Consider the following 14,257-nt stretch of genomic DNA (forward strand, 5'->3'; position numbering starts at 1 on the left):
AGTATGATTTTAATAAGGGACTCAGGAATCAGGGTCCTAGGGTCACAATATTGTCTTTACTATTTACTAGTTGTGTGACCTTGGGAAAGTGATCTTAAAGTCTCATTTTCTCATCTCAGTAAAACACAGACAAAACAGCACATATAAGAACTCAGTAACTGTTAGATGCAATTTATTATTACCAATATCATACTTAGAAAGGCTTGTTTTTTGCTGGCTAAGCCGTGTGACTTCCTTTCATGCTTACCAAAAAAAAAAAGAAGCTTACTTACTATTGAGTGAACTAACATAACCAAAGCCTGGCTAATCTGACCGGAAAAGATACAAGGCACTTTTAAATTTGGACAGTTTGCTAGTGGCACACAAAGAAGAGTAAGCCAAAGACTAGGCTTCCTGAATTCTTGTCCCACACAACAAAAAAGACAACAAAACAAAAGGGGCTGGACGATGGCAACACAAGTTAGAAGAACCCAAACTACACTGCAGCTAGGCAGTTTTATGTTCTGCAGCTCTATTCTTTGGGGTAGGGGCACATGAAAGCCCCACATCTCATCGTAATCAGGGAGATTAAAAGAAGCACTCTCATGACAGACTCTCAGGGTTATAAAAAGGCAAGTGGGAGATGGACTTGTAGCGGCTCCATAAAGGTCTGCCAACTTTTAGTGTTTCAGGAGAATCACAAGGTGTTCCAGCGCTCAGATAAGCTGCAGTCCCAGGATTCAAGCTTTTCCTTCTGTGGACACATACAGGCAATGATGAAGGTCATGATGAAGCTGTTCCCCTACACTCAGACTTTCTATAGATTTCTCCTTTAACCTACTTTCTTAGTCCCCCCCCCCCCCAATAATAAAAATGATCAAAGTTTGAAAAACAACTCAAAGAAAGGGAACTGGCAAAGATGACTTTGTGAAAAAAACACTCACACATAGTTCCGTGCATCACTGTACAGGATACACATGACACGATGTTCATTCCCTTTAAGTTAAGAAATACTGTGAATGGGGAGCCTGGGTGGCTCAGTTGGCTGAGTGACCAACTTCAGCTCAGGTCATGATCTCATGGTTCATGAGTTTGAGCCCTGCATCAGGCTGTCTGCTGTCAGCGCAGAACCTGTTGACATCCTCTGTCTCCCTCTCCCCATCCACCCCCCCACCCCCTGGGTGTGTGTGTGTGCGCGCATGCATGCATGTGCGCCGTGCACGCGCTCTAAGTAAAGAGATAATATTTTTAATGCTCAACCAAAACAATTCAAACTATACACTTTAAAAAGGTTAAGACAGGAAACTTAAAATGAATTATAATGGAGATTTGTCATAACATCATTTTTAAAATTTTTAATTTGACCCCTTTCCTGTCTGAAGAAATGTGACCCAAAAGCAATTCACAAAACTTTAACTTTTTTTTTAGAAGCTTTAAAACAATGATTCTCAAAATTTGATCCTTGTACCACCAGCATCAGCATCACCTGGGACTTGTTACGAATACAAATTCTTGAGCCCACACACACCTAAGGAATTAGAAACATAGACATAGACAGGAAGGGGCAGCAAAAGCAACATGCATTTTAAGCCCTCCAGGCAATTGATATGTATGCTAATGTTTAAGAACCAGTTAAAATATTGCCATCACAAGTATAACTGCCAAAAAATTCTAAGTCACACTGTAACTCCTTCAAAATTACAAATTACAACTGTGACTATATTTGGTTCTCAGCTATTTACCTTAAATGTCTAAAAATAACTCAAAGAAGCAGTAACTTCTAATCTTTAAAACCTCATCTTTGCCAGTTTACATTGACAGTTTTATCTCAATAACAACCTTGTGCAGAAGGAAAAGAAGTATCATGGAAAACAGGGAAGAACAGTGAACAAATTCAGAATCGAGAGATTTGGGATCGAGTTTACATGTGACTACTTAATAGCTGTTATGACTTTGGACAAATTACTTATTCTAAACTTGAATGTTCTCATTTGTAAAGTTTGTTGTTGTGGATTAAACCGAATGTTTGGTTTGGAGAAACAAACCAATGGAGAAGAATTAAAATACAGAAATAGATAATTCAGCATATGGAAACTTAGCTTATGATAAAGACCATTATCTTGAAATCAATAAGGAAAACAGGGCTTTTAAATAAGCAGGTTAGGGGTGCCTGGTGGCTCAGTTGGTTAAGCGTCTGACTTCGACTCAGGTCATGATCTCGCAGTTTGTGAGTTCCAGCCCCATATCAGGCTCTGCGCTCATACCTCAGAGCCTGGAGCCTGCTTCGGATTCTGTGTCTCCCTCTCTCTCTGCCCCTCTCCCACTAGTGCGCTCTCTCTCTCTCTCTCTCAAAAATAAATAAAAACATTAAAAAAATTTTAAATAAGTAGGTTAGGATAACTGAATAAAAATAGATAAAATTAGATCCTTATAAAAATAGATAAAATTAGATCCCTTCCACATATCTACACCAGTATAAATTCCTAATGGCTCAGAGGTATAAGTAAAAAATGAAATCATACAACTATTACAATAAAATAGGGTGAATTCCTCTGTAACGAGATGAGAAATAATTTCCTAATTATGACACAAAACCCAGAAGCAAGCAATAAGTGAAAAAACAGACTAACTTGATTGCATCACAACTTTGCCTAGCTAAAGAAATCAAAGGAGGGGCACCTGGATGATTCAGTTGGTTAGGCATCCAACTCTTGGTTTTGGCTCAGGTCATGGTCTCGCGTTTGGCGAGTTTGAGCCCTGCATCAGGTTCTGTGCTAACAGTGCAGAGCCTGCTTGGGATTCTCTCTCTCCCTCTGCCCCTCCCCCCACTCACTCTGTCTCTCTCGAAATGAATAAATAAACAACAAAAAAAGAAATGATAAGCAAAGGAGAAATAGGAGATTGAGAAAAATATTTGCAACACGTATATAACACATATCAGAATATTTATAACATTTCTAAAATACTCTAGCCCCACGGAAAAAATAAGCTAAAGAAATGAATAGCTCATTAAAAAATGCAAATGGTTCTTAACTATATGGAAAATTGCTCTACCTCACTTACAATCAAATGGATTAAAATGAGTTAATAATTCTTTCCTGGCAATATACTCTGTTGGTATGACTGTGAGAAACAGGCACTCTCACACACTGCTGTGCAAATGTCAAATGTTTAAGACCTCTGGAGGTAAATCTGGAAAATCTAGCAAAACTACATTTGCATTTACCCTATGACCCAACAACCCTACTTCTAAAAATTTACCCAAAAAATATACTGGCACAAAATATATAATGGCACCTTCATAAGGTTAATAATTGCAGGTCTATTTGTAAAAGCAAAAGAATAATTCTTTATGCTTATTTTTATGCTTAAGAGAGCAAGATGTAACTGACCAAGAATTTTAAAACAACTCTAAAGTCCACCAATAAAAGAATGGTTGAAAAAAACTATGACATATCCAATCAATCGAGTGCTATGCAGCTATGGAAGAAGAATGAGGAATCTCTGTACATAGGCTCTAGAGGGATCTCTGATCCAAGCAAGAGAAATATGTGTATAGTATGTCACCATTTACCTAAGAAATGGGAGGTTACAAATATACAGATTCACTTACATAAAAACAAAGGAAATATTAAATAATATATATTAAAAAAAATTTTTTTTTCAACGTTTATTTATTTTTGGGACAGAGAGAGACAGAGCATGAACGGGGGAGGGGCAGAGAGAGAGGGAGACACAGAATCAGAAACAGGCTCCAGGCTCTGAGCCATCAGCCCAGAGCCTGACGCGGGGCTCGAACTCACAGACCGCGAGATCGTGACCTGGCTGAAGTCGGACACTTAACCGACTGCGCCACCCAGGCGCCCCTTAAATAATATATATTTTTAAAGGTTATCTACAGGAGGAGTGAGGGAACAGAGTGGAGGGGATAGAGATAGAAGCTAGACATCTCTGAATATATCCCATTTTACAGATTTGCCTATGGAAAAAGTATTTTATATAATTATAAAGCAAAATTAAATCTTGAAAACACAATCCATAATAAATTTGAAAATAAAAGCAAAGGAACTCAATGTTCATCTAGTTAGTGGTCTAACCGTACCATTCAAAATACCTTTAAAACAGTAATTTGATGGTCCTTTCCTAGTAGGATATGCCCTAAAAAAACCCACTATTTTCAGTAATCACATTGCTGATGAAAGTGTTATTTGTATTGTGAAACTGTTATGTGTGCATTGCAAATGCATTATTACAAGGCATTTCTAATCATCCCTAGGGTCACTATGATCTGTAATTCTCAGTAGGGGAGCAAAGAGATAAAGATGTTGAGACTAAGATATTAAATATAAACCTTGAACTCTGATTTTGAATATAAAGTGTTTAGAATAGATCTATATACAGAAACATTAATTATATATTGATATATATTTTATGCATAAACATATAAAATGCAAATGAGATACACAAATATATAAAATATATTATTTTAAGAAAAAAAGTTAATTATATTTACTAGCTCTGTTTCCTAAAAAGGGTTAGAAACTATTAGATTAATGGCTGATTCAAGGCCTGGGGCACAAAAACGTCAAGATAAATTTGGAATTCTTACATACTAGGTAGCAAGAAAGCTATCAATGACAGCGAAGGTTATAAAAAACTTAGGAGCCAAACTGAATAGGCTATCATTAGTCAAAGATGGGACAAACTGAACATCAATAACTACAATTGATTAAAACTTATCAGATATGCTTAAACCCATGAGTCCATAATGATAACAAAATTATGATGATTAAAAAAAAGTCCTAATTCATCACCACTGGAAATGCTAATGAACCAACTTATTATATGAAACCTAGTAAATAAAGGGAAAGAATCAAACATTTATCATGTCTTTTCAATACTAACTACACCAATGAATTACCAAACAAATGAGGGGAAGTTTCTTTCATAAAAGTAAAGGAATAAATAAATACAGGAATGTTAATAAAGCAATGACAGAGTGTCACCATTTCACAATCTTTTTAATTTCTTTTTCACTTTTATTTATTTTTGGGAGACAGAGAGAGACGGAGCATGAATGGGGGAAGAGCAGAGAGAGGGAGACACAGAATCCGAAGCAGGCACGAGGCTCTGAGCTGTCAGCACAGAGCCTGACGCGGGGCTCGAACTCACAAACTGCGAGAGAGATCATGACCTGAGCCAAAGCTGGATGCTTAACCGACTGAGCCACCCAGACGACCCCACCATTTCACAATCTTAATGAATAAATGTAGGTAGGCTTTCATTATGAAGGGCTGCTAATATCACAAAGAGACAACCAGACATCAGGGTCTTCTGATAGGAGACCATAATATCACCTATGGATACTCTTGGACTCCCCGCCCTCCCCCCCCCCCCAAACACCAAAATCAAACATGCAGTCAACAGTCTAGATCCAACTATTAATTTACAAGAAATACAGAGAACAGAAAAAGCACGTTAAACTATAACAGAAAGATGCAATTAGCAAAAAACATCCTGACTGTGAGAAACTTCATGGAATAAATAACCTAGATGCTTCCACAAATAAACTGAAAGAAATAAAAGAGAACGAACCTACAGTTCAAAATAAACCTGAAACACAGATCAAGCAAATACAACTAATGAAATGTACAGGTGTGTGCACGCATGCATACATGTGCACATACCCATACATATATATTTAGGAGACAACTGGAAATTTGTACACTAACTGGATAATTTATTGTATTAACTAATCACTGTAACTTTAGTTGCTGAAAAAGGATACTGTAGTTATGTTTTATACGTTTATATGTTACATATGTAACATATAACTACATATATAGTACTTTTAAGGGTTTTTATCTTTTTATACTAAAATATTTGTAGATAATGTTTTCAGAGATTTCCTTCAAATTAATATGGGATGAGCAAGCAGATGTAGATGTAGATGATCTCATGACATGTTGTTGTTGAAGCTGGGTGATAGAGACATGAAGGTTTGTGTATTATTTTATTTTTGCATGTTTTTGAAATCTTGCACAGAAAAAAATGTATGTGTAAGGCACTAAACTTGGCCTAAGACTTAGAGATGAAGAATCTGACGTGCAGAGAGTTTAAATGAATTGACAAAGATCATACAAGCAGTAAGAGACATTATAGGAACTATAGCATTCTCTACATATTACATTAAAAAAATTTCAAAGCTGAACAGTGTAGACCTACTCAAAATATTTACTAAATCAATTTATAATTATTACCACTTCTGAGAAAACTAAATGATTCTATAAAGAGCAACTGGAATGGGGTGCCTGGGTGGCTCAGTTGGTTAAGCATCCAACTTCGGCTCAGGTCACAATCCCACAGTTCGTGGGTTCGAGCCCTGCATGGGGCTCTGTGCTGACAGCTCAGAGCCTGGAACCTGCTTCAGATTCTGTCTCTGTCTCTCTCTGCCCCTCCCCTGCTAGTGCACACTCTCTCTCTCTCTAATATAAACAAACACTAAAAAACATTTTTTTAAATAAAGAGCAACTGAAATACCTTTGACTGTCACAGTGTGCCAGTTACTGTTCTAAGCTTTTTACATGTATTAACTCCTTTCATCCTCAGAATAACAACACGAGATAGGTGCTATTGTTATTATTCCTATTTTATAAAGTAATCTGAGGCATAGAGAAACTAGGCCCAGGCAAGACTTAAACCTTGGTATGCTGTCTCCAGAGTTCTTCACTACCAGGTTATAAAGCCTCACTTATAAACTCATAATTTCTTAATCTCAGTAAAGTTTAACTCAAACAAGAAACTAAAAAAGGGCAGAATAGAAACTCAAAAATAGATAGATCACATACAAATACACACATATATATATTTAAAAGTACATCAAGGTTTTAAAATGAAATACAGAGGATCTATGGAACAATCATTCCCTTCTGTTATTTATATAATAGTAGCATTGTTACATAAACATCCACAATATAAACACAATGTTAGATAAAAATCAAACTTTCCATAGTCTGCAGCAGCTTCGTAATTTCAGGTTCCGAAACAAAGCTAATAAAGGTCAAGCTGTGAGTTTAGTAACTATTTAACTGACACCTAAATTACAAAACAGTTGTGCTGAAATCAGTTGGGAGGCAATTATCTGCTACAAGGAGAACAAATAGTGATGAGAAATAAGAATTGTTAAAAAAAAAATCCAGACACATATATTTTGCTGTAACAAGTATGATTTATGAAATAATATTTTATTAGGTCAGTCATTTTCTTAAATTTCTTTCCCACAGTTCAACTCTCCTCACACAAGAATTCAATTACTGATGGCATACTATTTTATCAGTGAGCCTATGAACAAGTTGGCATATTTTCCTGTTCTCTGGGCCTGGCTTTCATTATATCAAGAAACAAAAGTAACATTAGAAGCCTCTTATAGTATGAATCATTATATCATGAAGTCAGAAATAATACAAAAGAAAGGAAGCTCCCAAAGCCTTTTCTACATCCAGTAAAAGCTGTTAAGTTACATAAAACTAGTTGCAATGAATGTGAGATCCTGTTACCTCATACAGATTAGCACCAGAAATACAACAAAAATTGATTGTTGTTTAAAACTATAATTTTGACTCAGTCCAAACTGCACAACAGCTTTGAAACATAAACCTAAAGAAATTAAAATGTTGTTTAATTACACATATACAAAAACAGACTCATAATTTCTTAACCTTATTAAGTTTTGGCTCAAATAAGGAACTAAAACAGTACAGAACTGTTAAAAAAAAGGTTAAAATATATATAATATTTTCAAGATAAAATATATAATAAATATATATGAAAAAATATATGAATATATTTATAATAAAAATATAATAAATATAAAATATATATTTAATAAATATAATTAAAATATATGAATAAATATAATATAATATATGAATGATTAATACAAAAATCTAATTTTTTCCTATATTTCAACACTTTCCCCCACCAAAGCTTTTCCAAAGCTCTACCATGTACCTACATAGCTTGAGTTTTACTTTCTTTCTCTGTTCAATTACTTTCCAATGGATACAATTGCCACAGTACAAACATAGATGTAGATTCCAAAACTTGTTGTGAAAATTAAATGAGTCCATATCCAGTAAGTACTTATCATCCTGTATGACAGATAGCCAACAATCAATAAATGGTAGTCATATCATGATCTGTTAATTGTACCTTTCATTTGCATAGCATTTACTCACAATAACTTCTTAAAACTATACAAAACTCTTAACAGTTTACAGAATTCACACTGATTTCCAATATTCTTTAATGTCTGTAAAATCTGAGTAAGAACACAGAAAAAATCATAGTGGTTTACCCAACCAAGTAATATCTCATGTCTGTGAAAATAAGAGATGTTTTTAGGACAATTTTATTTACCTTAAGTTCAGCTCAAAAAATTAATGTATCACAAATACTCCTATAATCCATTAATTTAACTAAACTTGTTAAAAAATATTGGTATTTTTAATTTGTCTTACCTGAATTTGGTATTTTCAACGTACTCTTAATTACAGCCTTTCAACTTTAAAAGGTGTACTATTAAACACATAGTGTATTCCACTATTTTGGAATTTGACTTAAAAATTTTTGTCCTATCTCTGGGGTGCCTGGGTGGCTCAGTCAGTTAAACGTCCAACTTCGGGTCAGGTCATGATCTCACAGTCTGTGAGTTCAAGCTCCACATCACGCTCTCTGTTGTCAGTGTAGAGCCCACTTGGGATCCTCTGTTCCCCTATCTCTCTGCCCCCTCTGCCCAAACTCTTGCATGCTCTCTCAAAAAATAAACATTAAAAAAAATTTTTTATCCTATCTCTATTTATGGTTAAACATAAAAGGTTTTTCTAGTCAATACACAATTTCTACAATTCCTTGGATTCCTGGAATTCAAGAATAAGATTTTTAAAAATTTTTCTTTGTAAAAGAAATAGACCGAATATACATTAAATGGATGCAATCTGCCTTCCACAAAATAACCCCTAAAGATAATTAATAAGATGTATGATGTTAATTAAGGTCCCATTTCCTAAATATCCACCATGGAGACTAATGCATCTTCCAAGTCTTTACCAAGGAAATTAAATGTAACAGATACAAAATAAATTGCCATCTATAACATAGTGATCTACAGAGCCCTGAAAAAAGGATCAAAATTAAGACTCATTTTGCCTTATTCTAAGGGAAAGGCACAATAACTGGTTGGTTTAAGTATCCACAATCCTTGAAAAGTATTCACTATGAAGAGAAGGGGTAATTCTAAAGCTTCTACCATAACTTTGATGATGGTACATCATTCAAGACGTTCCAAGTTCCTTTTCTTTGATTCCATGATTACCACACAACCTCCACTTACTAACTTGGCTTCCCAAGTTCTTGGATACAGGAAAGAGTGCACTGGATTCTTCCACCTGAAAATTCTGATCACTGGAAAGGGTTATCTTCTATTCCAACATAAACTAGCATTCCAATATGTACATTCTAAAGTGTACATCATTCTCTTACTCAGTTTAGTTTGAATTGGGGTTCCGAGACCTGGAGTTTTATGACTAAAAGTATAAATATGAGTTTCTTACACTGAAATAGGAAAACCAGACAGACATTCCTTTTCACTGACGACTGCTACAATCATCTCTTGTGTTTTAACTCCCCAGCCCTTACCCTGTCCCTAAATTAAAAAACAAAACAAAACAAAACAAAAAAACTTTTTTTTTCTTTTTTTGGTCTACTGAAATATACCTAAACCAAATTAGGCAGATTCATTTAAACACCAAAATGACTGACTAAACTCAAAATAACAACCAACCACAAAAGAACCGAAACCAAAACATAAGGATGTTTACATAGGCCTCATTCACATTTACTCTATTCCTAAAAGACAAAAAAGAAACCTATGATATCCAAATTGTACTTAAGACAACAGAAATTATGTTTTAACTTGCATTATCCAGCAACATTATTTAAAAAAGGTTTGCCATATGTAACTCAATTATCCTGACTTCACTTACATTTAAAATGCATAAATGGGAGACCTCAAACGATAACTTTTCAGCAGCCTTTTCTCAATAAGTCATCCTAAAGTAATTGTTTTATGCTTCAAAAAAGCCCAACTCCCCCCACACACTCCACAAGAATACAGCCTCACAACAGACACTCCGACACTCCAGCTCTTCAACTGTGTTCGCTTAAGTTTCATTTACAACAGGAAAGAACCACTCACCAAATTCACAGTTCGCCTAAAAAAAGAAATGTCTATTATTAGCCGTAAATCTACAGGGCAGTTCTCTTAGGACCGTGATGCCAAGCCTTCAACCGCAACTGAAACTGTCTTTGCAATCTCGGTTTCCAGGAGACTGAAAGGCTGCAGACACGCGCCAAGGATCCTGCAGGGAGGTTGGGATGGCACAGGGCGCTGGAGGAGGGAAGGAGGTAAGTCTCATAAAGGAACTGCATTAGGGGCCTTTGAGAACGTCTAAGGGAGAGGTGGGAGCTACAGGGAAAAATAAATTAAGTACGTTTTAAAAGAGAATTTAAAGTGGTGAGATTAAGGAAAAATGAAAAAATCATCAACCTTCCAAGACCATCGTGTAAGCGAAGTAGGGCGGGGAGAATAAGGGCCCCAAAGACCAGAATTTGAAAAAAGTACGCGAGCTATAAGCTTGGCCTTGGTCCGAATCTCCTGTCAGGGTACGCGGGCCGCAGGACAAAAGGATCGCACTAACTCAGGGTTGTAGAAAGCAACGCATTTGCAACGATAACAAGCCCTGCACAAGAAGATGTCGTCTTTCTCCCTGCTTGCTCCTGTTCATTTCTTTACCTCTTACTGCAGCACCAGCGTCACTCCGGCAAAACTCTGCCAAAGCCCGCGCCGCAGGAGGACAGCAAAAGGAAAATACCTGAGTCCCCGGAATCAGGCAGGTAACAACAAGAGAAGTCGCAGGCCAGCGGTGTCGGGGTAGGATCCCCTGCTTGTCCCCAGTCAAACCCCAATTCTTTCCGGTGGGGAGGAGAACTTCCGCTCGGAGCGAGAACGTCACTTCCGTCTAATGCCTTCACGCTGCTTTGCCTTCTCCGCTCTACAGACGTTTGCTACCGTCGTAATGTTCTCACTTCCTTTTCCAGGATCCTGCTGCCTATTCGTAACACCCGACGTGGACTACAGGACCCAGCATTCAACACGGCAAGTTAAGTTCCGGGTCAAGAGGTCCGCGCTGGGTATATCACCATGGAAGCGATCGGTTTGGTCACGTGGTGCCCCTGGATACGCCCGGTGGCTGCTGTGGGGTCTGGGGCTCAGGCAGGGGCCATTTTGCAGAAGGCAGCCTCCCGGAGTTGGGAGCGGCTTGGCAGCTAACTGAAGCTGTTCCTTTCCCTCCTCTACAGCTTGTGGCTTGTAGAGGAACCTGGAAGGCTGGGCTCCATCGAGCCCTTCAAAGACGATGGTTTCCTACAGCCTTTGCCATCTGACGACTCTCCATGGAGGCTGTGCCCTCTGCGCTGCTCCTGCTGCCGCACCTTCCAGCCCTCTGTGCCTATCGCCTCCAGAGCTGCAGTCGTCCTTCCGCCCCAGAGACTGATGATAGTCGAGTTGGTGGCACCATGAGAGGCGAGAAAAACTACTGCCGTGGAGCTGCCGGAGACCACGGTTCCTGCCCTCCGACACCTTCACCTCTGGCCTCGACCCTCGTGATGCCCGCGGAGGCAGTCACAAGTGGTTGGTCTGGGTCTGGAGGTGGTTTGGCAGGGGGAGACGAAGAGGAGACTCGGCTTCTTCAACTCCTCCGAACCGCGCCAGATCCTTCCGAGGCCTTCAAGGCTTTGCAGGCTGCTTTGCCACGGCGGGGCGGTCGACTCGGCTTTCCCCGACGGAAGGAAGCATTGTATCGGGCCTTGGGCCGAGTGCTTGTGGAAGGAGTTAGTGATGAGAAGCGACTCTGCTTGCAGCTCCTCTCGGACGTTCTCCGGGGTCAGGGGGAGGCAGGCCAGCTGGAAGAGGCCTTTAGCTTAGCACTTCTGCCTCAACTTGTTATCTCCTTAAGAGAAGAGAATCCAGCCCTACGGAAAGATGCGCTACAAATCCTACATGTCTGTCTGAAACGTAGTTCTGGACAGGTGCTGAGAACGCTTATACAACAGGGACTGGAAAGTACCGACGCCCGACTTCGAGCTTCCACAGCACTACTGTTCCCCATCCTGCTTACTCCTGAGGATTTGTTGCTCAGCTTAGATCTCACCGAGGTAATAATATCCTTAGCCAGAAAGCTTGGCGATCAGGAGATAGAAGAAGAATCTGAGACTGCTTTCTCTGCACTTCAGCAAATTGGGGAACGACTTGGCCAAGAGAGATTTCAGTCCTATATCTCTCGCCTGCCATCTGCGTTGAGGAGACATTACAATCGCCGCCTGGAGTCTCAATTTGGAAGTCAGGTTCCTTATTATTTGGAACTTGAAGCCTCTGGATTTCCTGAAGATCCTCTCCCCTGTGCAGTGACTGTTTCCAACAGCAATCTTAAATTTGGGATTATTCCTCAAGAGCTTCATTCAAGGTTGTTAGACCAGGAAGACTATAAGAACCGGACTCAGGCTGTTGAGGAACTAAAACAGGTGATGGGAAGAGTTAACCCTAGTTCTACCCCTCATTCCAGTCTTGTCGGTTTCATTAGCTTGTTGTATAATTTGTTAGACGATTCAAACTTCAAAGTGGTCCATGGCACACTTCAGGTCCTGCATTTACTGGTTATTCGCCTTGGAGAGCAGGTACAACAGTTCTTGGGACCAGTTATAGCAGCTTCTGTCAAAGTGCTGGCAGATAACAAGTTGGTAATCAAACAAGAATACATGAAAATCTTCCTCAAGCTAATGAAGGAAGTAGGTCCTCAACAGGTGCTTTGTTTACTCCTGGAACATCTCAAACATAAGCATTCCAGAGTGAGAGAGGAGGTAGTGAACATTTGCATCTGCTCCCTCCTGACTTATCCAAGTGAAGATTTTGACTTAACCAAACTGTCTTTTGATCTTGCCCCAGCTCTTGTAGATAGCAAACGCAGGGTACGCCAAGCAGCTCTTGAAGCCTTTGCTGTGTTGGCATCGTCAATGGGCTCAGGTAAAACCAGCATCCTTTTCAAAGCTGTGGATACTGTTGAACTGCAAGATAATGGAGATGGAGTGATGAATGCTGTGCAGGCCAGATTGGCTAGGAAAACCCTCCCCAGGTTAACAGAACAGGGATTTGTGGAATATGCAATACTTATGCCATCATCTGCCCAGGGTAGGTCAAGTCATTTGGCACATGGAGCAGATACAGATTGGCTTTTGGCTGGTAACAGAACTCAGAGTGCACACTGTCATTGTGGTGACCACACAAGGGACAGCATGCAAATTTATGGATCTTACAGTCCAACCATATGTACCCGAAGGGTATTAAGTGCAGGAAAAGGAAAAAATAAATTACCATGGGAAAATGAGCAGTCTGGAGTCATGGGAGAAAACCAGACCTCCAATCCCAAGGATATAGAACAGGTATGCATCTTTTCTAATTTCCTTGAGTTGAAACTAGAAAGAGTTTAAAATGAAAATAGGTTTGTAATGACTTAAGGGTGAAACTGCTAGAGGGTTGTTATGCTGTTTTTTTTAAGTCGGTTTGAAAGCTGATGTGGACATCTATTGTAATGGTACAGATCATGTAGGAACATTTAATAAGCTTACTTCTTGATGGATTTCATTGAATTTGAGGCACAATATGATAATGACAATACTTGGATTTTAGTTTGGGCCTGTCAACTTGGTATGTCAATTATCTCATCCATACACAAACACTGAGTATTTAGTACTTGTCAGATAAAGAGCTGACTTCTAATAATGAAGATGAGGCTGGTTCCGTGAAGTTTAGGTAGAAAGACAGACCTGTAAATGGGCAATTTCAAATTTGTTAAGTGCTAAAGGAGAAATATAAAGAGTCCATAGGAATGCTGAAAATAGGAAAAAGAATTCCACTAGAAAAGTTCCAAGAATTCCTCCAAGAAGTTCCAAGAAGTCTTCCAAGTTGTGACATCTGAACTGATTTTTCCTCCAGTTTTTATTTTGAAAATTCCAAATCTACAGATAACTTAAAAGAACTGTACAATGAATACCCATCTACTTCATCTATATTTGTCAGTTGTCATCTTTTCATATATGCTTCATATTTGCTGAATCATTTGAAAGCAAGTGCAGATATCTTGATATTTCATTTCTCAATATTTCT

General features: G+C 38.5%; 2 protein-coding genes across 6 annotated transcripts in view; one reads left to right on the plus strand and one right to left on the minus strand.

Annotated features, from left to right (window-relative positions):
- The window catches only part of KLHL28 (kelch like family member 28), a 35,280-nt gene extending 24,242 nt beyond the window's left edge, over positions 1-11,038 (minus strand). For 2 of the 5 annotated variants that reach the window (XM_047862064.1, XM_047862059.1), the window contains exon 1: positions 10,911-11,038. Coding sequence is in view for 2 of the 5 variants with exons in the window: in XM_047862058.1 (XP_047718014.1) it covers positions 9,287-9,311 (25 nt within the window). In the remaining 3 variants the exon portion in view is untranslated. Of the gene's footprint in view, positions 1-9,286; positions 9,638-10,831 lie in introns of those variants that run through there. The other 3 variants (XM_047862065.1, XM_047862058.1, XM_047862063.1) reach the window with 3 other exon arrangements.
- Positions 11,039-11,135: 97 nt separating this feature from the next.
- TOGARAM1 (TOG array regulator of axonemal microtubules 1) overlaps positions 11,136-14,257 on the plus strand; it is a 76,639-nt gene continuing 73,517 nt past the window's right edge. Inside the window, exon 1 of the mRNA XM_047862057.1 lies at positions 11,136-13,533. Coding sequence (XP_047718013.1) covers positions 11,491-13,533 — 2,043 coding nt within the window. The 5' untranslated portion in view covers positions 11,136-11,490. The remainder of the gene's footprint in view (positions 13,534-14,257) is intronic.

Source organism: Prionailurus viverrinus, chromosome B3 (genome assembly GCF_022837055.1).
Source record: "Prionailurus viverrinus isolate Anna chromosome B3, UM_Priviv_1.0, whole genome shotgun sequence".
NCBI lineage: Eukaryota > Metazoa > Chordata > Mammalia > Carnivora > Felidae > Prionailurus > Prionailurus viverrinus.